The sequence below is a fragment of the Penicillium argentinense genome (genome assembly GCF_028826775.1).
Source record: "Penicillium argentinense strain IBT 30761 chromosome Unknown utg000001l_segment0_segment0, whole genome shotgun sequence".
In the NCBI taxonomy this organism is placed as follows: Eukaryota; Fungi; Ascomycota; class Eurotiomycetes; order Eurotiales; family Aspergillaceae; genus Penicillium; species Penicillium argentinense.
The window spans coordinates 1,605,522-1,631,539 of NW_026622660.1; the positions used below are offsets into that span (position 1 = coordinate 1,605,522).

At 52.4% G+C, this 26,018-nt stretch overlaps 9 protein-coding genes across 9 annotated transcripts; 4 read left to right on the top strand and 5 right to left on the bottom strand.

Moving 5' to 3' along the window:
* Nucleotides 1-776: 776 nt before the first annotated feature.
* Nucleotides 777-3,246, top strand: N7532_000537 (uncharacterized protein; the record flags this gene model as incomplete). Its single annotated transcript, XM_056613041.1, has 5 exons — nt 777-816; nt 890-931; nt 1,094-2,752; nt 2,817-3,115; nt 3,172-3,246. 5 exons carry the CDS (start codon nt 777-779, stop codon nt 3,244-3,246), a joined length of 2,115 nt encoding a protein of 704 aa, XP_056480265.1.
* A 1,397-nt stretch (nt 3,247-4,643) lies between these two features.
* Nucleotides 4,644-5,444, bottom strand: N7532_000538 (uncharacterized protein; the record flags this gene model as incomplete). The annotated part of the gene is made up of 1 exon (XM_056613042.1): nt 4,644-5,444. One exon carries the CDS (start codon nt 5,442-5,444, stop codon nt 4,644-4,646), a length of 801 nt encoding a protein of 266 aa, XP_056480266.1.
* An 842-nt stretch (nt 5,445-6,286) lies between these two features.
* Nucleotides 6,287-9,778, top strand: N7532_000539 (ATP-dependent 3'-5' DNA helicase; the record flags this gene model as incomplete). Its single annotated transcript, XM_056613043.1, has 1 exon — nt 6,287-9,778. The coding sequence occupies one exon, from the start codon at nt 6,287-6,289 to the stop codon at nt 9,776-9,778; it is 3,492 nt and encodes a 1,163-aa protein (XP_056480267.1).
* A 641-nt stretch (nt 9,779-10,419) lies between these two features.
* On the bottom strand, nt 10,420-12,667 carry N7532_000540 (Zn(II)2Cys6 transcription factor; the record flags this gene model as incomplete). The annotated part of the gene is made up of 3 exons (XM_056613044.1): nt 10,420-10,681; nt 10,749-11,545; nt 11,612-12,667. 3 exons carry the CDS (start codon nt 12,665-12,667, stop codon nt 10,420-10,422), a joined length of 2,115 nt encoding a protein of 704 aa, XP_056480268.1.
* Nucleotides 12,668-14,737: 2,070 nt separating this feature from the next.
* On the bottom strand, nt 14,738-14,944 carry N7532_000541 (uncharacterized protein; the record flags this gene model as incomplete). The annotated part of the gene is made up of 1 exon (XM_056613045.1): nt 14,738-14,944. One exon carries the CDS (start codon nt 14,942-14,944, stop codon nt 14,738-14,740), a length of 207 nt encoding a protein of 68 aa, XP_056480269.1.
* Nucleotides 14,945-17,607: 2,663 nt separating this feature from the next.
* Nucleotides 17,608-18,348, bottom strand: N7532_000542 (phosphoribosylglycinamide formyltransferase; the record flags this gene model as incomplete). The annotated part of the gene is made up of 2 exons (XM_056613046.1): nt 17,608-17,853; nt 17,938-18,348. 2 exons carry the CDS (start codon nt 18,346-18,348, stop codon nt 17,608-17,610), a joined length of 657 nt encoding a protein of 218 aa, XP_056480270.1.
* An 807-nt stretch (nt 18,349-19,155) lies between these two features.
* N7532_000543 (RING-H2 finger protein) lies at nt 19,156-21,876 on the bottom strand (the record flags this gene model as incomplete). The annotated part of the gene is made up of 3 exons (XM_056613047.1): nt 19,156-19,281; nt 19,356-19,631; nt 19,693-21,876. The coding sequence occupies 3 exons, from the start codon at nt 21,874-21,876 to the stop codon at nt 19,156-19,158; spliced, it is 2,586 nt and encodes an 861-aa protein (XP_056480271.1).
* A 748-nt stretch (nt 21,877-22,624) lies between these two features.
* Nucleotides 22,625-23,938, top strand: N7532_000544 (uncharacterized protein; the record flags this gene model as incomplete). The annotated part of the gene is made up of 1 exon (XM_056613048.1): nt 22,625-23,938. The coding sequence occupies one exon, from the start codon at nt 22,625-22,627 to the stop codon at nt 23,936-23,938; it is 1,314 nt and encodes a 437-aa protein (XP_056480272.1).
* Nucleotides 23,939-24,372: 434 nt separating this feature from the next.
* On the top strand, nt 24,373-25,965 carry N7532_000545 (uncharacterized protein; the record flags this gene model as incomplete). Its single annotated transcript, XM_056613049.1, has 1 exon — nt 24,373-25,965. The coding sequence occupies one exon, from the start codon at nt 24,373-24,375 to the stop codon at nt 25,963-25,965; it is 1,593 nt and encodes a 530-aa protein (XP_056480273.1).
* Nucleotides 25,966-26,018: the final 53 nt, after the last annotated feature.

Sequence of the window (26,018 nt, forward strand, 5' to 3'; positions counted from 1 at the left end):
TCTGAGGCGAGGGAGTCCTGTGCTCTTGTGATGAACCTAGTCTCCATTCCAAAATGCCAGCCAATCCAAACTTTGTTCTACTTTATGACACGTTTTTCTCTGCTCTTCATAATGTTTGTGGGTGTTTCCCTGGGAGAGCCTCCCTGTTTGCGAAATTCACTGGCTATATGTTCTTTCCGACATCGATCTGATGTCATTGGTACATGCCATATTTACACCGAGTGGAGCTCTCTACCGATTGTTAGATACTCTCTCACGGGCCTATCAGGTTGTTTCGCAAGGCGAGTAGATGCGCAGAATTTCAAATTCGAATGTCTCTGCCCGTAACGCGAGTAGGAGCTTAATTTACTGGAGACTCTAGCTTGAGATCCTGTGAATACAATTGTACTTATCCAGTATACCTGCGCCTACCAGGTGCTGCTAAAAATAAGCTCCAGGCACCCACCTGCACAATTCATTGTTCTCAATGTCGTGTGCAATTCGTTGTTGTTGTCGTCGAGTCGAGTGAATCCGGCCTTCCATTCACTGGGGAGTTTGTTGCGGGCCGGAGCGGTGACCTAGCCTCCATCTTCTCTCCCCAACTTCCATTCTTCCATTTCATCCCCACCCTGTTCTCGTCTCTCGACCTTCGTTCGGCTGGTTCGAACCGCTTTTTTTCCCTCTACTCCGTACTCATATCCTCCCGAATTCGCGTGCCACCCTATTGATTCGTACCTGGAATACCTTCCGACCTGCACATAGCTCGGTGTCCGACTGTGACCCAACAACCGTGTGCCATGGCGTCCACATCGGACGAGCCGAAGCCCTCGGAGGGTGGTAAGTATTTCTTGACCTGAACACCTTGCTTGAAGCCCCCTTTCCAATAGTGGGCCCTCTGTCGATGTCGCAGGGAAGACTCAGATTGAGCAGAGCAACTTGGCAGAGTCGGCGGGTAAGCGCCCTGGTGACTTCTGTGTTGCCCCTCTCCGGTGTTGCGCATCCATCCTGTTGCCTGGTCCTGCGACATAGCTGGGCCCTCGCCCGTTTAAACAGCCGTCACCCTCTCGCCTGACCTCCTTTGCGCTTCTTGAAGATCTAACAGTTTATCACGCAGTGACCCACGATCCTCCTCACTCCCCGCCTTCCGACAATGACGGCGGCGAGCGTCCTGTTCGCAAACAACTCAGAGAAACGACCATCGAGTCAACCCCGGCCAAGGAAAATGGTAGAAAGCGATCCTTTGAAGAATCCCGAGATGATCTGAACAACTACCCCGACGATGGCGAAGGAAGAAGGAAGCGATCGCGATCGTCCACACCCACCAACGAACAGTCTTCCGAGACGGCCAAGGCCAAGGAAGCAAGCTCTGCTACTACCGCGCCTTCTGAACAAAACGTGAGTGGAAACTCCGACACACCCAAGGACCCGATCTCGGCCACAAAGAAGGATCAAGTCCAGGACGAACGCACCACCGAGGTGTCCCCTCTCGAAACAGAAGCACTAGAACCCAAGAAATCCCCGAAGGTTGATGCAGCTGCCCCACTAGCGCATTCAGAGCCTGAAGATCAACGGGAGTATCGCAATGATTCGGTGCCGAAGGCGGACGATGAGCACTCCGTGAAGCGTGATCCCTCTGCAGAATCCTCGGAGGTTGGTACAGCTACCGACATGGCGCATCCAGAGCACGATCCGGTGTCCGAAGACCAACGGGAGCGTTGCAATGATTCGGTGCCGGAGGCAGACGATGAGCATCCCGAGAAGCGTGATCTCTCTTGTGAAATTCCAGACAATGATCAAGAATTCGATTCCCCTCTACCGTCCCCGGAATCAAGCTATTCCCCAGACCCCAATCTTTTTCCAAATTCCCCGGAATCCCGCGATTCTCCGAATCCTGATCTCCCCAAGTCTCCGGCCAGTGAACCTGGATTTTCTGCTGAGACTCAACCCAGCAGCTCGGAGGCGCAAATGCCAGAAAGTCAGCATGAAGTCGATGTTAACGACGACCCGTCATCCCAGGAAACCTCGAATTCCGGAGCCACCGACTCTTCAAAGGGTCTAACAAAGAAGCGAAGCAGAGAGCAGCTCGATCAGGAGTCCCCTAAGAAATCAGATGCGATGAAGGATTCGACACAGACAACTGCTCAAGGTGAAAATTCTACGGCCCAAGAAGAGCGAGAGACGAAGCGACCCCGGGATAACTCAGAAGAGAAGGACAAGGAAAATACCAACAAGGTTTGCATTTCCCCCTTCGCTATCCTACTTAATGATCTTGTCGTTTTGACTAACCATCATCTGCAGCTGTTCTCTCAAAGCGCTTTCGCTAACGCATCGGTCGATTCTCCGTTTGCAAAACTCGCCACGGCAAAGCCACCGGCACCCACTGAAGCGCCTGCGGCTACTGACAAGCCTGCCTCTAGCTCCGCATTTGCAGGATCGACACTGGGTAGCTTTGCCGGGTCTGATAAGTCGCCTTTCGGTGTCCTTGGAGCATCAACGTCATCTGTCTTCAAATCAGCTAGTCCCTTCGGATCCACTGGCACCGCTGGTACTAGCGCTCTCGGTGGCTTCGGCGGTATTGGAGGTGGCTTTGGATCTGCCAGCACTGGCCTGACAAGCTTTGCCTCTCCCAACGTATCCTCCACTTTCGGCGAGACCAAGCCCAAGCCACTTGGCGCAGAAGATTCCGAAAATGAAGAGGAAGAAGAAGACGACGACGAGGAAAATGATACGTTCGAGGCAGCTAAGACCGACGAGCGTTTCTACGCGCAGACCAGTATGTTTACTTAGCCATCGCATCCCCTGGCCCGAGTGAGTACAGTTGCTAAAATAGATCATAGTTGAAACTGGCGAGGAAGAAGAGAGCACCATTTTTGCATGCAAGGCAAAGTTGTATGGTTTCTCAGCCGGCGAGTGGAAGGAACGCGGTATTGGTACCTTCAAGCTCAACGTGCGGCATGTTGACGGAAAGCGACTCGGCCGTATGATCATGCGCGCAGACGGGGCTTTACGGGTCATGCTAAACAGCCCCGTCTTTCAGGGCATGAAATATGGGGATGCCAAGAGCCAGGCTCCCACAAGTCGGCTTGTTTATTTGGCAAGCATGGAAGATGGACACACTCTTCCTCTACTCCTGCGCGTAAGACGAAACCTTCGGATTTTTTGATATCTCAAATAGCTAACGATTTTCTGAAGACGCCCAACGAAGGATATGCCCAGGACTTGTTCGAGGCCATCAAGGGGCTTTTGGCTGGAGGGGATGAGGAGTAAGCAGAGGGTCCCTGGTCCTAGTTCACTCTTTGGTCTTGGATGAGTGGAGAAAGATAGGATTTATAAAGATTATCGATAGGTGTGCAAATATGGAATCTCTCATCCATAACAAATGGTCTAGTATATAGTAGGGAACTGCACTAGTGTGCTGACTTCTGTACTGCGCTCACTGAGGCCCGGGGACTTTGCAGTGCTACTGCGGCTTACGGAGTTCTATTCCAATATTTGTACTAGTAGGTAGCACTCTTGGCTACCTGACCCTCTCTATGTATTTTCATTTTAACTTCACTTCTCTCTCTTTTTTCCGATTTCCTTCTGTCTCTCCCATAGCCCACAGATCGACCGCGGCAACGACATACTATCTTATCTCTCACCAAGAGCTTTCCTCATCCCTACCTCCCACCTCACCTTGACCTACATTCATCCTCCAGTCTAAGCCTTTAATCAATCTCCACTCTCAAGTCTCCTCCACCTTTGTTCCACTTCAACCCGTCCACTTTCCGCTTCCAACCTTCTCCCATTCTCTCCCCTTCCACCTCTCCTCTCAACCTCCAAATCCCACACCTACCTGGCTGACATCCATCGCGACTTTGTCGTAAATAACTCATCCTCGAGATGGAGGGAGGCATACTTTCCATATATGCTATTAAAGAGACAAGCATTTGATCTCTGTGTCCTTGGTAAGCCACTCAGCCCACTTCCAAGATAGAGGCTAACAACTCCAAGTGGCTGGTTTAGGCAGGAAAACGTGAGACTAGATGGGAGGAGTCAGGCTACTACGAGCTGACTCATTTATCTGGCCTGCATGGAAGATGGTCATACCTTCCCTTGCTCCTTCGCGTAAATTGAAATCTTCGAACTTTTTCATAGCTTAGCTAACACTTTTCTCTTGACCCCAAGCAAGGCGCATGCCCAAGGTTTGCACGATATCATCAACGACCTCCTCGATGGTACAGATTGCAACAAGGAGTGAGAAGGGTCACGAAGAGAGGTTGCACTACTTTTCTTTTTTATCTTGGATGGGTGTTATGCAGAAATTATTTTGCACACCTATTACGTATCATACATAGTATGATGGAATAAGGAGTATCCCACCCTCAGCGAAATGGCTTATAATCAACGTGTGACTCTGTATATCACCTAAAATCTACCATGGAGATTACAAGTTCAACTGTAAGTTCATCGCTAAGTGATCTTCACTGCATGTAGATAATGAGGATCATTGCACCCACCTCTTATTTCCTACCACACCTCTCCTTGGATATCCATAGAACTTTCAGAAGTTCAATTAGAACACCTGTCTGTGGGGATGAACGTAGTATTATGGGACTAATTGGATCGTTGAGTTCATCCGGGGAAGTATGCATTTGAATTTCATTACTATAGGCTTGGTAGGATCATTCCTTAACAGCAACCACAAACAGTCTGGGGTACCGCAATAAAACACGGCCATCGACACAAGACGGATACATCCCTTGCAGACGCTTGAGATACTCCTTCAAGAAGCCTTCCTTTTCTTCCGGCTGCAAGGGATCCAAAAATGGCCGCAGTCCAGTACCCTTGACCCACTCAATAATGGCTTCATGATTTTCAAGGGCATGGTAATAGCTAGTATGGAAAATATTCACCCGAGAAGAGACAGGTTTGAGTTGATCATAGATTTCTTGTGGCGTTTGGAATGTATCCCGACCCACGCTTGCAAGCTTAGCTGCCCAAGGCCCGGATTTAGCAGTCTCTCGCATCAGCACATGCGATGGCTCTGAAAGGTTGTCGGGGACTTGAAGAGCAAAGACACCACCAGATGGTTGAGAAGCCATCAATCTCTTGACGACCTCGAAACGTTCCTCTTTCTTAAGCCATTGGAAAACGGCATTGGAGTAGAAGAGGTCCACTGCTTCTGGCGGAGAGTACGACTTCAAGTCCTCCACAATGAATTTAAGGTGTGGAAGGGTCGCCTTGGCTTTGCGGATCATGTCCGGGGAAGAATCGATCCCCACTAGCTGGGCGTCCGGGTAGCGAGACTCGATGACGGCGGTTGAGTTTGCCGGACCACAACCGAGATCGACAATCCTCTTTGGAGATTTGAGGGAGACGCGTGAGAGAAGGTCACGGGCTGGCAGAGTGCGCTCATCCTCGAACTTCAGATATTGCGCAGCGCTCCAGTCGTTGAGGGGGCTGGCCCAAGATGATGTAGACATCGGTCTGTAGCAGAATGACGCCCCGGAGAAGGATTTCTGAGAGAGTTGGAATAACCTTCTCGAAGGACAGTGCATGTAGCAGAACATTTGGTCACTGATGGGTTGCTTCCCGACAGGATGGGATGTTAACGAGGGAAGGTGTTAAGTATATAAGCCTGTGTCGGTGGGGCTGGGCAAAAGGGCGGCGGATGCCGATCACTGCTGGGCTGACAAGGGCGAGGTCTTTACTAACTTCCTAGAACGGCAGATTCTGGAAAACGATCGTTCTGAAGAAGCGATATGACGAGAAAGAGGTCTGTGCCAAAAACAATAGAGTTGCATCTATCTAGAATTTTTTGGAAGAGCAAAATGAGTAGCGACTAAAACTGCCGATAATCGGCAAAGAGATGGAAACAATATCGGACGGAATGCCGAACAGCAAGAGCCACAATGCAATCATCGGCCTGAAATTAGCAAGATCCAGTAAGGTGTGATGGATGCGACAGTTCATTTCGGATGGGCTGTTGCATGCGATTTGCTAGAGTTACAGTTAGTGGCGAGGACTTGACTGGTACCTCGAACTAACACAGGACGCTGCCGCCTATCATGAAGTTGGCCTGCCCAAAGGACCAATATATGACACTTTACCAGTAGTGCCCATTTATATTAAACAAGACATAAAGACGTCTCATGTTGATGACACAGATTCTTTCATTTTCGCTTGATTTTCAACTGATCCCAGCAGTCGACAAAACGGGTTATATGAGCACACGTGACACCGTACGTCGAATTGCAGTTCCCAACGTCGAAGACCGTCTCCCGTCCACCTTCGGCTTCGTTGACGATCGCAATGGGCCGCCAGAATGGCGGACCTTACAACAGCAGCCGCGAATCTACTGAAACGGAAGCAGATCCATGGCGAGGTCCCTCAAGCCCCCGATGACACCACGTCAAACGCGTTGCCTCCAGACGCCTCCCTCGCGACTACAACCTCCGAATCTGTCAGTGCGCAGGCCGCGCAACTGGCCAATAACGGTCAGAGCAAAAGGCAGAAAACTATCCAGGGCAAAAATTCAGCATCGAACAGCAAACATCAGCCGCCGAAAAAGCGAACCCCGTCGGCACCGTGGCCGGACGCCTTTAAGCAACTTTCGCAAACCCACCGCGCCCTGAACCTCGTATATACGTTCTGCTGCACTCGGAAGCACTTTGCAACTACGTTTGACAATATCCGAAAGGCCGTTCAGGCTCAACTTGGGAAAGGGAAACAGCTTACGGTTGAGGATGTGGCAAAAGTCAAGGCGTTGGTTCCGCAGGCGGTGCGCTTTGAATATGTCGATGCAGCCAGTCTCGAGGTCCTGACTGTGGGCGACAGGGAAACCAGCCACGGTTCTTTGAATGCGGAAGACCTCGCCAACTCGGACGCTTTCCAGAACCATGAATTCGGCAACAATGTTCTGCTTTTCGAATTCATGGACGGTGATCTCAAACGTGAAGTGCAGCATCCGAAGACTGGAGAACCCTCAAAACCCGTGCGTCGGATGAAAGAAGAAGATCTGAAAATGCCGGTTTATAGTCAGAAGCAAATGCTGTCTCTGATCGAGAAACGGAACACGAAGTTTTCAGATGCCATTGACGCATTTCTCGTTCGGTGCGAAGACCAAGGCATTGACCCTGTACTCATACTAGAAGATGAGAAGGCCTCTTTCCTGCCAACACCTCCAAGTAGTGGCTTTACCACCCCTGCCGGCTCAAGCATACCCGTTACCATACCCAAGGAGCGCAAGTCCATCGCAGAGATCATTGCGGAAATTCGCGCAATGGACTGGTACCATGCACAGATTGTGCCAGAAGGCCATCGAGTATTTGACGCTCAGTCCCCTGTCTACGGCGATCTGAACTTCCAGCTATCACAAGACATGGTGAACGCCCTCTACAACACCAGAGGAATCTCCCAGCTTTACTCCCACCAAGCAGAAGCTATCAACCACCTGTATGCCGGGCACAATGTGATCGTTTCTACGTCGACGAGCTCGGGAAAGTCACTCATCTATCAAATTCCTATGCTCCATGAATTGGAAAAAGACCCTAACAGCAGGGGCATGTACATCTTCCCAACAAAAGCCCTGGCGCAAGACCAAAAACGCAGCATGTCGGATCTCTTACAGTATATGAATGGTTTGCAGAATACGATGGTTGAAACATTCGACGGGGACACGCCAATGGGTAGTCGAAATCTCATCCGCGACGATGCACGGATCATTTTCACCAATCCTGATATGCTGCACATCACCATTCTACCGCAAGAAAGTACTTGGCGCACTTTCTTAAAGAATCTCAAGTTTGTCGTTGTCGATGAACTGCATGTTTATAACGGCTTATTTGGCTCCCACGTCGCTTTTATAATGCGACGCCTGCGCAGAATCTGTGCGGCAGTGGGCAACGGGCACGTCAAATTTATTTCCTGCTCGGCTACTGTCGCCAACCCTGAAGAGCACATGCAATCTATCTTTGGCGTAGAAGACGTCAAACTGGTGGATTTCGATGGCTCTCCCTCGGGCCGGAAAGAATTCATCTGCTGGAATACTCCTTTCAAAGATCCTGCAGACCCATCCTCGGGACGCGGTGATAGCGTTTCTGAGACCGCAAGACTATTTTGTCAGCTAATACTTCGGGGCGTGAGGGTGATTGGCTTTTGCCGAATCAGACAACTCTGTGAGGTTCTCCTGCAAGCCGTTCGGAATGAGTTCCGAGCTCTCGAAAGAGCGGATGTTGGCAGGATGGTGATGGGATATCGCGGCGGGTACAGTCCCCAAGATCGGCGCCGTATTGAGCGTGAAATGTTCGATGGGAAGTTGATGGGAATCGTCGCGACAAACGCCCTGGAACTGGGCGTTGATATCGGCTCCCTTGACGCAGTCATCACATTGGGCTTCCCATATTCGATTTCTAACTTGCGTCAGCAAAGTGGTCGTGCCGGACGACGCAACAAGGATTCTTTGTCTGTGCTTGTTGGAGACAGATATCCAACGGACCAGCATTACATGCAGAACCCAGAGGAGATATTCACCCGTCCCAACTGTGAGCTGCAGATTGACTTGGCCAACGAGCTCATCCAGGAAGGCCATGTCCAGTGCGCAGCATTTGAAATGCCCATCCGACCCGACGAGGATCAGGTCTATTTCGGCGAGCAGCTCTTTGCCATCGCAGCAACCCGCTTGGTGAAAGATAGCATGGGATTCTACCATTGCCACGAACGATTCCGCCCTCAACCCTCGCGATGCGTCTCCATCCGTGATACAGAAGACCAGCACTTCGCGGTAATCGACACTACAAATGACCGTAACATCGTCCTCGAAGAGGTCGAAGCCTCCCGCGCCTTCTTCACGATCTACGAAGGAGGCATCTTCTTGCACCAGGGCCAAAACTACCTCGTCAAAGAGCTGAATACCGAAAAGTTCTTCGCCCGCGTGCTCCGCGTCCACGTAGACTGGAGCACAATGCAACGCGACTACACCGACATCGACCCCATCGAAACAGAGACAATGCGACTAGTCGGCGCCGACGCCTCTGGCTCCCGCGTCTTCTTCGGCTCCGTCCAAATCCACGCCGTGGTATACGGCTTCTTCAAAGTCGATAAACGGGGCCGGGTTCTCGACGCCGTCGAGGTCGACAATCCCCCAATTGACATCCTAACCAAGGGGATGTGGCTTGATGTGCCAAGCCAAGCCATCGAGATCCTCGAGTCACACAGGCTCAACGTCGCCGCTGCAATTCACGCCGCGGAACACGCGGTCCTCTCCCTCCTCCCGTCCTTTGTCATTTCCTCACCGGGCGACGTGCGTACGGAATGTAAGGTCGCCAAGAAAGAACTGGGTCGTCCGCTCCGCCGCGTCAATGATGCCGCTGAGGAGAAACAGATCAGGAAGAAACTTCAGCCGCCGAAACGACAGCGGCCCGCTCGTCTTACGTTCTACGATGCCAAGGGCGGGTCTTGTGGTTCTGGGATTGCGAGTAAGGCATTTGAGTTTGTGGGTTTGCTTTTGCGCCGGGCTGTGGCGCGCATTGAGGCTTGCCAGTGTCTCTCGCCTCAGGGGTGTATTGAGTGCTGTTGTGATGAGCGGTGCAAGGAGATGAATGTTGTGATGAGCAAGGCTGGTGCTGGTGTGATCTTGAGGTGTCTGCTTGGCTGGGAGGTTGATGTTGATGCTTTGCCTTGGGGCGAGGAACTGGACGGGGAGGAGTTTGGGCCTGGTGGGGAGTTGGCCGGGGGCTTGGAGACTGTTGTTCGAGCAAGAGAGGTACCATGGAAGCCTGGCTGTAACCCGGATGAGAAACATAACCAAGAGGTGTAGATACTGCATATGAATGGCGAAGATATAGCCCCCGTGGAATTTTCTGACGCAGAATATGATTTGATGAATCTATATGCCATTCAGCTGGTATCAACACTTTTGTAACCCCTAACCCCCCTGGGGGCGGTCAATGGTTTATGGTATCGGGGAAAGACCTTCATGGTATCAGAGGGCCCAAGAAGAAATGCTATTAATATGTGTTGAATGATGTCTGAGAAATTGGGTATAATAAATGTACACATCAAGTCATGACCAAGAGGAACCATGCAAAAGGTGGAATGAACGGAAATAAAGCCACAAATAGAGGATATAGTGGGCATGTGGAGATCAGGATGAAGGGGAAGTAGTGTTCAGTGGAAGTAACAAGGGTGGTGGGTATACGGAAAAGATATTAGGAGTAAGGTTGTAAGTAAAGGTGCGACAGGGGGTATGATGCAATGCGTGTGGCCAGTTATGTGGCTCCTCACCGTGGACGCAAACTGCCCTGGTGAGCCAAAAATTGCAGCGATGTATGGGAAGCATCCGTAGCCAGAAGGTGAGGATCTTGCAGGTGAGTTAGGTGGCTTGGGGTGGCTGGTTATGCATAATTTTCGGCGACTCGAAGTGACTGAATGGGGATGTCGATAGAAATTACAATGCCTTCAAGGATAACCGCTATGGCTACTTGAAGGACTCTGCTCCTCATTCTGATCATCCACGCTCAATTTCCAGAAAAGGGATTTCATATCGCGCACGTTCTCGCGGAAGTCGTCGCGGGGTTGGCTCATGCGTTCGGCAGACAAGGCACGGATTTCGCGGATGATATCATAGTATCCTTCGTCGTTCGGGAGCCACCAGTGTTCGAGTTCGGGGATTTGCCAGATAGCACCTAAGGCTTCGCGGAATTTTGGGGGGATAATGTATCTATCCGAACGAAATCGGAACATTAGTCTCTAGACTTCAGATCTTAAGTTTCTAGTTAAAGACTCACCCATGTTGTTCCATCATGGCCAACTTGCGCCGAGACCACATTTGATGCTTGGCGTCTTTGGTGAGGAACATGCTGGAAAGGCCGATGCTATTTTTGAACCCAATACAGTGTCCATAACCCTTGTTCGGCCAGCGGTCAATGGTTTCGAGAAGTCGACATTGCTCAAAGGCCAAGTTTTGCAATTCTGGAAGCAAGGGCTGTCGCAAAGCGAGCATTGTTTGGTATTTGAACATCAACTCAGTCGAAAGAAGGTCAATCCATGCGTAATTGGCATCCCACAATGGGCCTGTGTGTAGAACGCCTGGTACGTAAGGGTCCACAATATCATCGTCTGTCAGAGGTTGTTGATTCGGATAGGAACGGACTGTGTATTCGGAATTGTCGAATTCTCTGATGATGTTCTTTGCACGTTCCATCGTCTGCCCGAGCTGTTGGTTTTGCACGACAAATTGGTCCATTGGGATCAGACCACGCGATAACCTCGCATACAGCGAGGCCATCTCCAAGCCGAATCGACGGTTGATTGAGGCAACAAGTGCAAGCTGCTTTGCCGGGTCGTTGGGATAGAGAGCAGCTTGCTCGGCGTCGTACTGTTCCTTACCGATGTACCAGTCTCGCCCAAGAACCGCCTCCGTCCCAGCCACGATTCCAACGACAATGTCGAAGCGTGCATACCACAGGAAGATGTTGGTGTGTAGTTCAACGGTGTTGGATGATTCCGGCGTCAATATTTCTCGCACCAATGCATGTGCGGCTTGGTGATGATCAATCAAGTTCACCCAGTCGCCGATGTATTCCTGCGGTTGGGAGACTTGAGTTAGCGATGAGCAGCCAGGCGAGCTAGGCTAATACTGAATAAATACCTCGAAAGTTGTCAACACAAGCACGGTGCACAGAGTTGCCTCCGTGTGCTCTTCTCCGGAGCCCAGTGACTTTCGCAAGAGAACCAATGCTTTATTATAATATTTCAGAAACGTATAAAGTTTTCCACCGGGAGTGTGCAAGGTGTGAAGATATGCTGCAAACCCGACGAGGGCATAGAGCAACGGGTCGTACCCCATGGCAAGTTCAATGATGCTGTCATGGATGAAGCGTTCGCTGCCGGATCTCAAAAAGAAATGTTCGTGCGAGATGAATTCTTGGTGATAGTTCAGATAGAAACGTAGATCTTCCGACAAGCGGGAGGAATTCAAGAGATCGAGAGTGGTGTGACTGATGCTAGCTGATCGTACGCTCATCGATTCAAACCGAGACGATGACTCCGTAGTCGAGGGCGAGCTACTCGGGTCTATGATATTAAAGTTCTCGGCCTCGGGCGTCTGCTTGTTACTGCGTCTGTGCACTGACTGACCACTCTGCGTCCTGTCCAGTTCGGGACGAGACTTGCCGCCACCGCTGGGTGGAGACGGTCTTGATACTGGACCGGCACTGCCGGGTTCCTCCTCATCGATGATGGGCTCCAAAGGACTGATGGTATCAGTCTCTACCTTGCTCGAGGAATCACTTCCTTGCGAGGGCGGGCGTACACTGCGTGATTTCGCCGTGGTGCGGCCGGCGGCCTTTGAAGAGGATGTCGTGGGCGAGGGATAGACGCAGTCCCTGCTGCCTTTTCTGCAGCGTTCGCACACGGGACGGGACTCGTCGCACTTGATACGGCGAGCCCGACAGGTGAAGCAGCCGCTGCGGGTGCGCTTGTGCTTCTTTTGATCGGAGATGGGTTGGAGCAAGGTCGGCTGCTTCGGGTATGACGGAGCGGGCACGGCCATGGCCGGAGCAGCGGAGGGATCATGCCAAAACGCGACACTGTCGGGATACTGCGTGGGCCCGAACAGCGAGTAGGCAGACATGCCTGAGTCCTGCTGCATTGAATCGAGAAAGCCGGCCAGGGCTGCCTGGGGCTGCTGATATGACTGCTCCATGCTTGGATCCGGGTATTCACCCCACGGTTAAGTCCAGCTCAGCATGAATCTCGGGACGAGTGCATCGTAGGAGCAGATCTGCAGGCACCTATAAATAGGAAGTGAACGGGACAGGGAATAGTAGTATAACTAGTTGAACACTAGTCGCAGAGGGAGAGAGAAAAGAAGGAGAGACCGGAGTAGGTGTTGGTGTAAGGCGTAGAGACGGCGGAAGCGGTGGGGTGAGGTTGACCCAGACTATTGGCACCAAGATGTGCGGAGATTAAAAGAAGCCTGAGAGAACTTTTGCCCGTTCTCTGCTCGACGTCCGTTTCCAATACGAGCCTACAATTTGCGGACGAAGTCGACATCTTCAGATCCCTAGTCCCAGTCTCTGTCCCATCTACACCCTCATCGTCGCCTTCTCATGGGCTGATCGAGAACTATCGCCTCTGTCGTTCACTGGGTCCTTACACGCCCACTACTCGTCGAGCCAGCTCTGGCCATCATCGACCCTGGGCGGAAAATGGCAGCAGAGCCACGAATTCCAACTGGAACTGCATCAGACGCCCAGAGCCAAAATCCACAAGGTAGCATTACAGATCCGTGATGTCGCACTGCGGCGATGGCCCCTTTTCCCCACTCTAGTTGGGGATCATCCTCTGGGCTTATTTTTATCCTTAATACTTAGTCAGAGGATCTCCACGAGCCTCGGGTCTCGGTGAACTTGAAAAGGGGGCGGAGGTTTTCTGGACGACGATCCTCGCAAGCCACAACGCAGTGATATCACCGGCAAATTCAATTTCTCTAGGGCTTGTCCACCGTGGCTCGGCGGCTCGAGCCCCAATTGTCCCGGGTCCATGCAGCTGGCGATGCGCCATCAACGGAGGCGATCCTGCATGATCCAAGCTGATCATAGCGTCCACCACCCTACAGCCCGGCCATGCTGGGGCGCCCATCTCCAGCCGGACATGCATACTCCATCGAGACGCGCCTCTCCATTGGCGAGCCTCCCTATTAACCGCCCTGGATCGAACGAAGAGCCGACGGAGCCATTCCGAGCGGTCCCTCTGATGAACAGCATCCGTTCTGATCGTGGATTGCGCGCCCGCTGGAGGATGTGGAACCCGCCGAGGAACAGATCAACCCAGCTGGGGCCTCACGGGCGAGCGAGGAGGTGGAAATACATACCTACCTACTTAGGGATACTGGAGTCAGAGAGACCACCTCGGTGATAAGGTCAAGCTTCGGAAGATTGGAGCCCGAGACGACAGCTCGGGTCAGATAGAACGGCGCACTCCGCTCCAGGTGACAGCACTCGGCAAATCTGAAACCTCGAGGGGCGCCGGCGCATCGAGAAATTGCCGAAAACGTTCTGTTCGTGACGGAGATCGGTCCTAGGTGGAGCCGGGTTACTAAGGGGCTAGAGGAGTGGACCCCCCTGAGCTCATGAATGGATTCATGATTCATGATTGGGAAGGAGGAGCCGGGGGGTGTGGAGAAGGCACAAGAGTTGGGGGACGTGAATCCCACTTCCGACGGGTTCAAGATGCATCGAGTTTGCCCTGGCATTCCACGGATATCGCGCCTCCCTCGACCAAAAATGGGGCAAAGTGGCACGGGCACTTTGATGGGAGGGGCACGATGCAGCTCAGCTGAAGGCTGCAGTGTTTTCAGCCTCCCCCGTCTTTGTGATTAGAGAATGGAAATGCCAGGCTTGCATCGCTGTGCCTGATCGACAAGAATTTGACAGGTGCGCAGAAAAAAAAAAAAAAAAAAAAATTGGGGGATTGGGAAAAAAAGAGGAAAAAACAAAAGGTGGGCCGAGCAAATCGAAAAGGCGCTAGAGAGGACAGGTACTCTGGTATCGACTCCATCGGCACCAAGCACTCGAGCTCCTCCCCAAGCTCACGATCATGATTGTGGGCAAGGGAACAATGGCAGATCAGCACGCCAGTGGCGGGTCGATATCCCATTCGCCCGGACAATGGATACAATCACCAGAAATGCGTGTTCCACGCCGGGGCCAGCACCACGCACCGACCCTCCGACATTTCTCGCCATGTGGGTGAAAGATGAGCCGGTCAAACGCTAAATGGTTGCGCTCCTTGACAGACGGTGGGCCAGCCACTCCACCAAGCCCTGGACGTGCTCCACCACACCTGCGCTGCTGCTCATAACAGATGCCTGCTGCTTCCTCTCAAGGCCGATCCCTGTCTTCGTCGACTCTAGCAACTGCACTGGGCCCGACTGGGTAATATCGCCGTGCTTGATCTCTTCCTTCCCCGTCATGGCCATAGCGGTTACCGGAAGTTGGGGAAGACCGGTTGATGTCTCCACCTCTAAGTTGCTGTTCCCTATACCTAATCTAGTAGGCTTTCAGCGTAGTACCAAATTTATCTTCATAATCATTTACCAAGCACGAGAACCTGCAGGTGGGTAAGAAAGGGAGTGCGTGGTCCAAAGATTTTGCAACACTGTCAACATGCTACAACGCCACAAAATATGACTCTCAAAAGGACCACAGCAAATAAGGAAACTAAAATCTGCAGAAACATCAATCGCAAGCTGGGACTACGTATTCGAATCCGGGATCGCATACAACCGCCATGAGCGGGAGATCAAACCATCATTCGATCAGGCCATTATCGAGAACCGATCCGGGGACTTCAAAATCTCTCGGAGACTGGCAGAGCACTCAGCCTACACATGATGCAATGCAAGTTGATACTGTCAATTCTACTGAACAATTCCCAGTGCATCTAGCTGGCCTGTCACTAACAGTGTGCCATGGGTCACGCGAGTGGAGGCTGGCCTGATGTCGAGGTTGCAGATCAGACTCGGCCGGACAATAGGCCGTGGTTGAGCCCTGGATACCACATCAGAGATAACTTTTGAATGGGAGGAATAGATCAATCGGTTATGTCATTCGTTATCACTCTGCTCTGCGACATTGAAATCTGAGCTCCGGCTTTTGGGCTATCGAAATTGAATATCGAATCACCCCCGTGCATCAATCAGGCTGGGTTCTGACGTTCATAATATCATAATTGTGTAGGGAATGCTCCGAATATGAGATGTGAAAGCAGGGATGGCGGCATTGAAATGAATTGGGTGTAGCCAACATGATTATGTTGGATGTGCGAGAGGTCTGTCTTGCTCAACACGGGAAGAGAGACTGGAAAACTGCAATATATAATGATGATCTTTCCAGTTAGCTTTGCGTTGCTTTCGCGATTGGGAAATCATGATCCTGTTTCGACGGAACTCGTGGCTTTGAGTTGAGTGAACGTGATTCAACGGGAAGCAAAAGACAGCTGACTTCCACTTTGCTCGCTACCTAATCCAGCAACAGAAATACGGGAAAATTTCCGGCAGATCACCTGTTATCTCTCACCTGCACCTTTTCTCTCATTTTCAATCTATAGTCAATAAAATCTAGCGAGTCCTGGGTCACAAACCTCAACTTCCAACACTATCAAACCAAGGTAATGGTGGGAATCTCTAGACTACCAATTGTGTCCCCCGAGGTTCTAATGCTGCAACCCACACTGTCGTGGCTAGCTGATACTACTTCCAAGTAGATCACCGAACTACGTATGTAAGTATGAAACACACAGCCACGTCAAACACCACGCACCGGGCGGCACTGAGACTCCGACACGAGGCGCAGAAGGCGCGCAGAGATCGGCCGATCCCGTCGGATACAACTGCCTCGACGCAGACAATTGAGTTAACGCCGGCCGTTTTGGAAGATGGGTGGTGGGATGGGTTAGATTGGGGGCGCAAATGGGGGCCCTCGGGGACTGGAGTAGGTCCCCTAGTCCATCCCCTAGGCTCACCCTAGGTACACCATACGCCCTAGCTAATGAGGCCTCGGGACTCGAATTGGGAGGGCACCCGGGGTCATGTTGGCACACAAACCCACATGGTGCTTTTGTTCTCCTGTCCAACTGACCCTTGCTGGAGCTAGCGGGGCCGGCACTGGGATCTGTCACTTCGCCAGGAGGGCCTGAGGCTGCCGTGAGTGCCGGTTTGGCCGGGGGGTCCGCCACGATGGGATTTCCCAACGGCGGGATATTTCCTAAGGGGCTCGGATGGATGATCCTGCTCCTCGGGTTGCACTGCAGCGCCCACATCGGAAGGCCCCTGTGGTCCACGTTGTGACGCACTGTCGCGTGGCTCCGGATGATTTGCCTCGGGCGCTGGCGACCAAAGGCTTGGAATGATGCATCTAGCATGTGACGGGCACTCGACCGGTGAGGTGGGTGCAATTTCACACCCCTGCAAGCCCCCCAGCGATCTCAATGCACGTTGCTGGAAAGTAAAAGGCAATGATGCACGATGGACCGTTCTCCATACCTCCGTGGCGCTCCGTTCATCTCGTACAGGCTTATGGTCGTCCGTAGTCCATGGTCCATGGAAGTGTTATCCAAATTACGCCCTTTCTAGGCCGCTGCGGTGGGCATTCTGGACTCGACCTTTTTTAATTGCGGCCCAGTTGCAACTATGGATGCACTCTCTTGGCCCCATTCGTCGGCATCGCCCGGCGGCAGTCTGGTCTTTCGAATCTTGGCACGGCGCAATGGAGACGGTGGAGTAGCAGGTACGGCAATGCGCGATCATAGGGTCTGGTCTGATTCAATCAGGGATTGTATTCTAAGTACAGTTTATCATGGGCAGTTCCAGCCCTTATTTGACCATGAACCCAACGTATCTGCGCAGGTAATGCCATTTGATACACACGGGCAAGCGTCAACGTTTGAATTGAAGTGCCAGCACAAAGTCATATATCGCAATTGAGATATGCAAAATCGAGGTCTTTTTTTTTCTAAAGTTCATACGTGATATTCATAACATCGTCAACATCCGGTGAGAACTTCTGCCATGTGTAAAACCATCAGCGGCAATGGCAAGTCCCGGCTCGGCGCCAGTCGGTGAGTCCGAGTTCAAATGAAGGATCATTGCTTCTGGGCCTGCAGCTCCTTCAACACCATACCGACACCCTCAATGACGGCACCCCATTCAGTCTCATGGACCAGAGACTCAAACTTATCCAGATCCTCGTCCCGGCCCTTCTGGAAAGGAATCTCCTTGACCAGGATCGGCTTGCCCATGTCCACCTCCGAGATCACGTCGTGAATCATGACTCCAGTCTTGTCGATCTTACCCTCCATCCACGCAGCATGAGCCCGCTCAATTGCGTTCTATGAAAATGAAAGTCAGCTTAGAATCCCCAAAGATATTTCCGTCTATTTCCGGTTCTCAAATCTTCCAGGTGGGGTACTCACCACACCATTGAACGCCCCCGGCAACGCAGGGTGCAGGTTGATGATGCGGACATTCGCCTTCTCCAATGGCTCCAGAAATTGTGGTGACAAAATATGCATAAAGCCCAGACACACCACCAGCTCCGGCGAGTCGGCGAGAATTAGTCGCGCAAGCTCGGCATCGTACTCCTCTCGCGCAGCCTGGACGCCCTCCGGTGTCGCGGGGTGCTGCTTTTTGTACTTGACGAGATTGTGATACAGCGTCGGAATGTTGGCCTTGCTGGCACGCTCGAGACCGAAGGCGTCCTTGCGATTCGAGAGCACGCGGACGAGAGTGGTGTTCAGCTGGCCCTCAGCGACTTTGTCGATCACCGCTTGGAGGTTGGAGCCATTGCCGGAGATGAGGACGGTAGCGCGGATCGGAGCGACCATATTGTAAGCACGGTTCAAGGATTGTATGCTCTAATTGCGACAAATTTGCGTTCTGGATCCGGGTCTATCGCCTTGTCGTCGCGTTTTCGGAGGCTTTGTATGTGGCTTCACGTTTTCCTGTGTGGTCTTCTTGTCAACTGTGAATTCCCGGCCAAAAGTGTGGTGTCCCTGGGCTGTTGTGTACCTAAATAGAGCAAAGATGCAGTTGAAACAGAGCTGTACAATTGAAATAGCAGGAATGTGTAGCAGGTACTGGAGCTTCGTTGCCGCAGCGGGAATATTTTCTCTCACGTGATCGAGGGGAAGCGGGGCAGCGATCTATGGAGACTCGGTCAGATCTGACGACTATGTCGACCACTACTAGTGCAAGAGGAATAGACCAGGAGAAGTTCAGAACAAAGTATTCGAGCTAAAAGGACATGGTAAAGCCGTGGGGCCAGTTATTCACTCTTCCAGCATACTCTGTGAAATACTCTGAAGCTCAAGAAGCGCAGAGTTGCCTATCACTTTTGATGAGCCATGTCCGAAGTGAAATGCCAGCATAGGTACAATAAGCAGAAAAGACAAAAAATTCGTACGCGAGTTAACCGAAACATGAAGTGAAACCCGTGCTTCGGGAAAATACGCCGCTTCTATCCCAGGAAGATAGACGAGACAAGCACATGAAATGCGTCCAGACACAACGCAATAAAGACAGAATGCCGAGGGGATATCCTTGGGGGAAAAAAATCGTTAAAAGGCTCGAAGCAGACGCTGGATGCTAAAGTTTGATGGAAACGCCAGAGGGGAGATTTGGGACCGAGAAAGTTAGAGAGTCGGGCCCGGAGCATGAGGGTCTGGTTCGGAAGATGCTGGTACATCACCGTTGTCGGAGGATTCATGAACGCCCTGTCCCCGGCAGAGGGGGCACGAGTTTCGGCCGGTAGTTAGCCACTAATTCATCGACTTAGTACCTGCAAGGATAGAGACAATTGGGCGGGATTTATCTCAAACGCAAAAGAACTTACCTGATCGATGCAGCCTTTGTGGAAGACGTGCTGGCATTTAGCTAGCCTTCGGACCTCCTCGGCCACTTCGTAGTCGCTCAGACAGATCAAGCAACGCTCTCCATCTTGAAGCTGAATAGCGCCAACACCTTCCAGGGGTTCTGCGACAAGTGTACCACAGTATTCTACAAGACGGAATAGTCCACCCGCAGAGTCGACGTCGTCTTGAGTTGCGACTGGGGGTTTCGCTGGTCCGAGAAGTGACGACAGTAGAATCATATCCTCGTAGGTCGGGTTCTAGGTGGCTGGTGTTAGTCGAAATCCTAACCGTGAAAGAGGTGGTAGATGAGGTACTTACGTCGGTAAAAAGGCTTGGTGTCGTAAGGGCCGGGTGGTTCTCCGATAGATTAGTTCCAACGACATATATAAGCCAGCTTCGACCCGTTGCACTGGGGGCAGGCTGATCAGATTCAACCACGCCATTGCGGCGGACAGATCCCGATCCGAAGGCCCGGTGGTGTCCGATGGCCCGATGGCGGGCGAACTCAGAATCACTTCGTCGTCGTTCACGGGTGGCATTGGGCGGGGCAGCCGTCTCGGTAGGTCCCAAATCGGGCGACATAGGCTGACCCTCGTGCAAATGGGGAAGAAGAGTCGGTGAAATGGCCGAGGCGGATGAAGGTCTGCGGCTTGGAGTTGAAGTGCCGGAGGAGACGGCAGACAAGCCTGGCTCGGCAGGGGTGGACGGTGGAGGATGGGGCCCAGGAGGGCTTTCGGACAGCGCGGAGGGTTGATAGGGTGGGTAAGGGGGGCGAGATCCTGCATCAGGAGATCTCCAACGGGACGAGGTGAAGCCTGGCCGGCGTGGGAAGTCCGATGCTCCGAGTGATGGAATTGGTGTAGGCGCTCCAGGTCGCGGGGGTTGTACTTGCGGAAGACCATCTGCGCGCTGTCCCAGATCGCCAAGTCTGTCCGAAGGCCGTGGGATATTTGGTAAGAATGGTAGTCCGAGCAGAGCATCCAGGCCTGCACCACCGGGAGCCGGTGGTCCTTGTTCACCACCACTACCACCACCCGCCGGGACAGATCGAACCCCAACAACTACCAGTGTAACCGTTCGCCCTTCAGTACCCCCCGCGGGTTCATCAATGGACATCCCATCAGGCTGCGTGCTAGGGTTCTCGGTATTTTGAGTACCATTCGTATTTCGCGAAGGGGAGTTCGAGCCACCGGAAGTCTCTGAATTGGCAAAACGGAAGACACGCAAAAAGTTGACTGGGGGGGTTGGTGCCTCATTGCCAGTGTTACTCGGTCCTTCTCCGGAAACAGATGGCTGTGATTGTGCAGATGTAGCATGCTGTAGGCTTTGGATAAAATTTTCGAGAGATCCGTCGAGGCCATCGTTGCCTAGAGCTTGAATATTCGGCAGAACAGGGCCAGTGGTTCCGGAGAGCTGAGCTGCGATGGCAGCTGCCGCAAGTTGTAACACTCGAGAGAGGGGAGTTGGATCTTGTTGCCGGAGGTCCCGAGCCGATCGTGCTCGAAGAAGGCCCGGGAGCCGATTCATTCGCATTAAACCAGGACTTGGTTGAATGGAGGCCGGTGGTCCTCCGTTGCGGATCGGGGGTTCCATTGATCCTAGTTCAGGAGACGGTTCATCGACAGGGTCTCTCCAGTCCAAACGGGTGTCCATATCGCGCGGAAGTGGTTCATCGAGAAAGTGAGGGATTGGCACATGTCGGGGATTCTCGTGCGGAGAAGACATCTCAGAAGAAGGTTGGCCGAACATGTGAGAGATGGGCGTTGATAGCGAGTGGCGTACCCGGCTGAGACGCGCACTTCGTCGCCAGGGAACACGGGATGGTTCGGGTAGTCGCCGCTCGAAGGACGAGTTGCTCGCGGGCTCAGAGATGTCTGATGGATCTACACGAGAGGGTATGTAATAAGGTGATCTAACAGATCGGCGACGAGTAACTCCTCGTGATCCAAGCGCGCTGAAGGGGCTAAATCGGCTGCTGCTGTGGCCACTGGTGGTCTCGGATCTTGGTGGTGTCCTCGAAACAAGCCCGTGGCGGTGGGCAAGGCCCTCTGCGGGGGTCTCTTCTTGGCTATTCAGAAGTCCACGGATGACTGAGTTGGGTAAGAATCTAGATCCTAGCCGCGACATGGTCGACTGTCTTCTTGCCGCCATCTGAGTGAAAGTTTCCGCGCGTCGATACTCTGGCTCTTGAGGATCGAGCTCGGCGGTGCTTTCCTCCTCAATGCTCCGCATCTCATGCCCAAATCCCCCAGAAAGGCGAGTTGGCTGCTGCCAGGCTTCCGCGGCCTCATTCAGTTCACTGGAAGGCGCAATGCCCTCTTCATCAGAAGGAAAAAATTCCGCCCCGAACGAGGGACCTGTGGCCCCATTCTGCTCCGCTGTCTGCTGATTGTTCATGTCTTCATTCCTCGCATCGATGTCACGCTCTGTCGGGGATGATGTCAAATAATCCGGGTTGCCAGTTTCGGGGTGGGGTCGGGCCGTAGAGGAAGACTGTCCCATAGTAGCAGTTCACGGCGATGACAACAGAGTATTTGGGATGCTAGAGACTGTCCGCGGCCATGGACGGTTCCCTAGCAACGAGCATGAAATCCGATTATTGACGGGGACTGGATCTGATGGAGGGAGAGGCAATCGGCGAGATCGATGACTGGGGACTGACGGTTGCGAGATCGACGCAATGTCAGGTGGCGTGAGCGACGGTGAGATCGGAGGAAGAAAGATCGGTGGGACAAAGAAACGGAATATCAGCGGAGCGGCGATAGGCAGACGTCAATGGGTAGCAGCTATGTGAGACAGGTTGACTCTTAACACTAAGTATTGCGACCGGGAGGTTCGACTTGTCTGACAAACCACCAGGTGCTGTCCCCAGACTTGTACCCAGAATACCCGCCGAGCCGTGGAGACGGGGCAGGACCAATCCAGGTATCAGCGAAGCCCAGTGGATGGAAAACCGAACGAACACGCGGGAATAAAAAGAGGAGGGGGAAATGCGAAACGCGAGGTAAGGGGAGACGAAAGAGGAGAGTCCGACTTGGGCTGGCGGACGGCAACGGGGTTGATAGCGATAAGTGCTGTTTGCCTGGTTTGCTCCCGCGGGTTCTCGGCCTCGGTGGCTATCTTACTAATCCATCTTGCGGCGGGATCTTCTGTCGCGCTTTGTCAACCGCAGGTGGTTCTCTCGGCCGCCCTCCATCGGATTCGATACTTGCGAAACACCTCTGAATGGAAGTCACGTTCTGCTGATTTTATGGAGCCTGAAGTGTTCGCCGGAAACTTTTCCTTACCATATGTTGATTCAAGGATTTCGGCCAGAAAGACACCTCCGCGAGTGGCCCAATATGATGTCAAAAACAAGGACTCAGAGCCAAGGAGTGATGCAGAAGACCTCAGTGCAGATATCACAGACGCTGTTTCGGTAGAAGACTCAGTACCCAGGAAGCCCCTTGTTCTGACGCCCAACGAAACACATCAGTACCGAATTGCCGGTCTGCCTCTTGACCAAGAATTACCTGGAGGTCGATTTCCTCATGCCGCGCCTGAGAATTCCGCGCCGCCTGATCGGCATACACATACAACGGCATACCAATTAACACATGACTTGCCCAAACTGCCGATTTCAATTTACGCCCCTCGATCTCAAGCATTTAGCCCTAACCTTCGATTTCGACACCTGGCAGCCTTGACTACTCTCCTCCATCGCTGTCTGCTTGACGGGGACTTTACCCGGGCTGGAAGAGCGTGGGGCCTCATCACACGAGAACTTTTCGAACGCAAACCGTTAGATGTGCGCGTGGACCATAGGTGGGGAATTGGCGCCGAGATTCTGCTACGGCGAAATCAACCAGCGGCGTCTGGCCATCAATCATCATTCAAAGCTCTCGGTAATGAAGATCGAACCTCACTACCTTTCACTCGGAAGGGTTTCGCAGAAGCAAAGGAGTACTATGAGCGTTTGGTCGTGAACTATCCGTGGAAAAAAATCCATGAGCATGTTTATACGCATACTACCACTTCCTTGCAAATCTATCCCGCTATGTTTGGTCTTTGGGTCTATGTTGCGCAGGAGGAAAGTCGGTCTGAAAGAGATAAGATTGAGGATGAGGTGCCTTCTGAACACTCTGATGAGGAGTCCATGGATGAATATGGAGAGCGCAGCGAGTCGGACAGGAAGGAAGCTCTTATTGCAAAGGTTCGGCAGCAAGAATTGGAAGAAGCCCGACAGATCGCAACGAGCATGGATTCCATACTTGCCTCACCTCCATTTTCCGACTCGCCGCAATTGCTGGAGCTGCGGGGCAACGTGTCGCTCTGGGTTGGTGACTTACTGGCTTTTTCCCTTGTGAAGCCACCTCCTGAGTTTTTGGACGAATACTATGATCCCATGGAAACTGACGAGGCGAATGAGCCCCTCGAGATCCGGCGTGAACAAGAAGTCGCCATGAAGAGGCGCCAAGTCGAAATTAATAAGTCGCAAGAGTTTATGAAAAGAGCCAGGAAATACTCTCGAGGGGTGGCGAAAGATATGGAGCGTCTCGGCATCGTGGACGACGCTTTTAATTAAAATAATTCTGCTCTTCCTTCTTCGTGAGCGGAGTCAGGGGAGCCGATACTGTAATATACTAGTGCCCTAGGGTAGCTTGCCAATGGTGTTTTCAAGGCTTCAACTTAGCAACTTCACAAATTAACTCAAGCCTGTCGCCTAATCATCCCTCTCTATGCTAGGGCCCCACTGGTATTGATGTGCATGTGCCATCTTCCTAGTTCGTTCTATGTCTTTTACTGTATATGCGAACCACCAGGAGTTGTTCAGCAATTGAAATTCCGTGTAGCAACCCAGTGCCATTACACGTGACCACGCGGCGGTCTCGCGTTAGGCAGCCCGACAAACACGGAATCTTCAACCCTCGAGGCTCTTACGGCATACGATTGACAGAAAGTCGAACCGTGAAGCTCACTTCTCGAGTTCAACTGTTACGGGTTTTCTTTCTGTTCATCATGGGAGTGGGCGATTATGTCCACTCTAAAGAAGCTGGGCAGCCTCGCGCACCCGCCGACATAGGCCCGTCGCAGCGCAAACTGCGGATCGAGCCAGCAAAGACTGTCCTGCCCACCACATTTCTGGATAATACAAAAACGAATGGAAGAACCGTGTCACGGTCTTTTCAACAATTGGATGCCTTTCCGAGCCAGTCTCGCCCGCTCTCCGAAAACCAACCCCCCGACAATGAAGGGCCTAGGGACCCTTTTGACACCGATGTTGAAGGGCTGGATGACTCGACCATTGCTGGTACCAGTGTTTTTGGCCATGATGACGGCCGGTCACAGCCTCCATTGGATGTGAATACTATTGAGACAACCACCTCGCCACACCCATCTTACTTGCCTCGGCCCACTCGTGACCGGAATTCTTGGTACGGGGGAGGCCTTGGCCTTGGTGACCAGGTCATGAAGAAAGCAGGATTTGATTCCGATGACGCCGGGGATACGACTAGCCAAGCTACCTCCTCCATAGGAGGGGATGACGAGAAGAGTGAAGAACCCAGCGGCTGGTATCTGTCTCATAAGCACCGCTCCACGGAAGAGCCACTCAGCAAGCGCCTCGAAAACTTCTGGTCTGCAAGCAAAAAATTACCATCAAACCCCATAGGTGTCTCACAGCCAGAGTTGCAAAATCAACTACTGGCCCCGGTGACCGTGATTCCTGAGCCCCAACCACCACCACGGAAACTGGGGCATATGCTACCTCCCACGGCGGCCAGGAAGATAGCATTGCCGCATAGCACGTCAGGCACCCCACGAACACGTTTCAGCCCACCAAAGCTCTCGCTCTTGGAACGATTGGATATATCACCGACCAGACATGGGTCTGAACCGCCACCACAAACTGGACGGACTATCAGTATGACAGCTTTCCAAGAACCGGACCACAGCGAGGAGGAGAGTAATCACGACCTTGATGAAACGATTAGGATCGGTAGTAGCCGAGGAAGTGAACATTCGGCCCATCCTTATGATTTGACCAACATGAGCGACTTGGACCGCGACGGCGAATCTGATCTGATGCAAGACCCATTCCTCACACACGCCTCTGCTAAACGCGAGCGTCGTAACACCGTCATCCGCGCGAATAAACGCCCGTTGGAAGCAGACTATCCTCCACAACTGCTTTATCAGAAATCGTTCGCCGAGCTACAAGCCGAACCTTTCGACAAAGCTCCGACACCTACGCCTCCTCCTGTCAAGTCGCCTCCACTACCTCCAAATCCTGCCCTCATCGCGGGTGATCAGTCGTCAAATGATGCTGTATCTCAAATTCTGCGACTTGCTGATCAAGATCGCCAAACATTTTTGTCTCGCATGTCTGTCGAAGAATGGGAGGACTGTGGAGACCAATTGATTGATCGATTCAGTCACTTGCTCACGGAGATGAAGAATCTGCGCCGTGCGCGTCGTCGTACGGCTGCGGTCTTTGAATCCGAGGTCCGGCGCCGCCATGAGGAGGTCGAAGCCCAAGACTCGGAGCTTTCCTCGAAGCTAAACGAAATGAGGACCGGAGGTGCCCAGGTCCTGCGTGGACGAAGCCAATGAGCTGATGACCTTCCCATTTTTGTCTTGAATATTGCTTTACTCCCCCACAATCC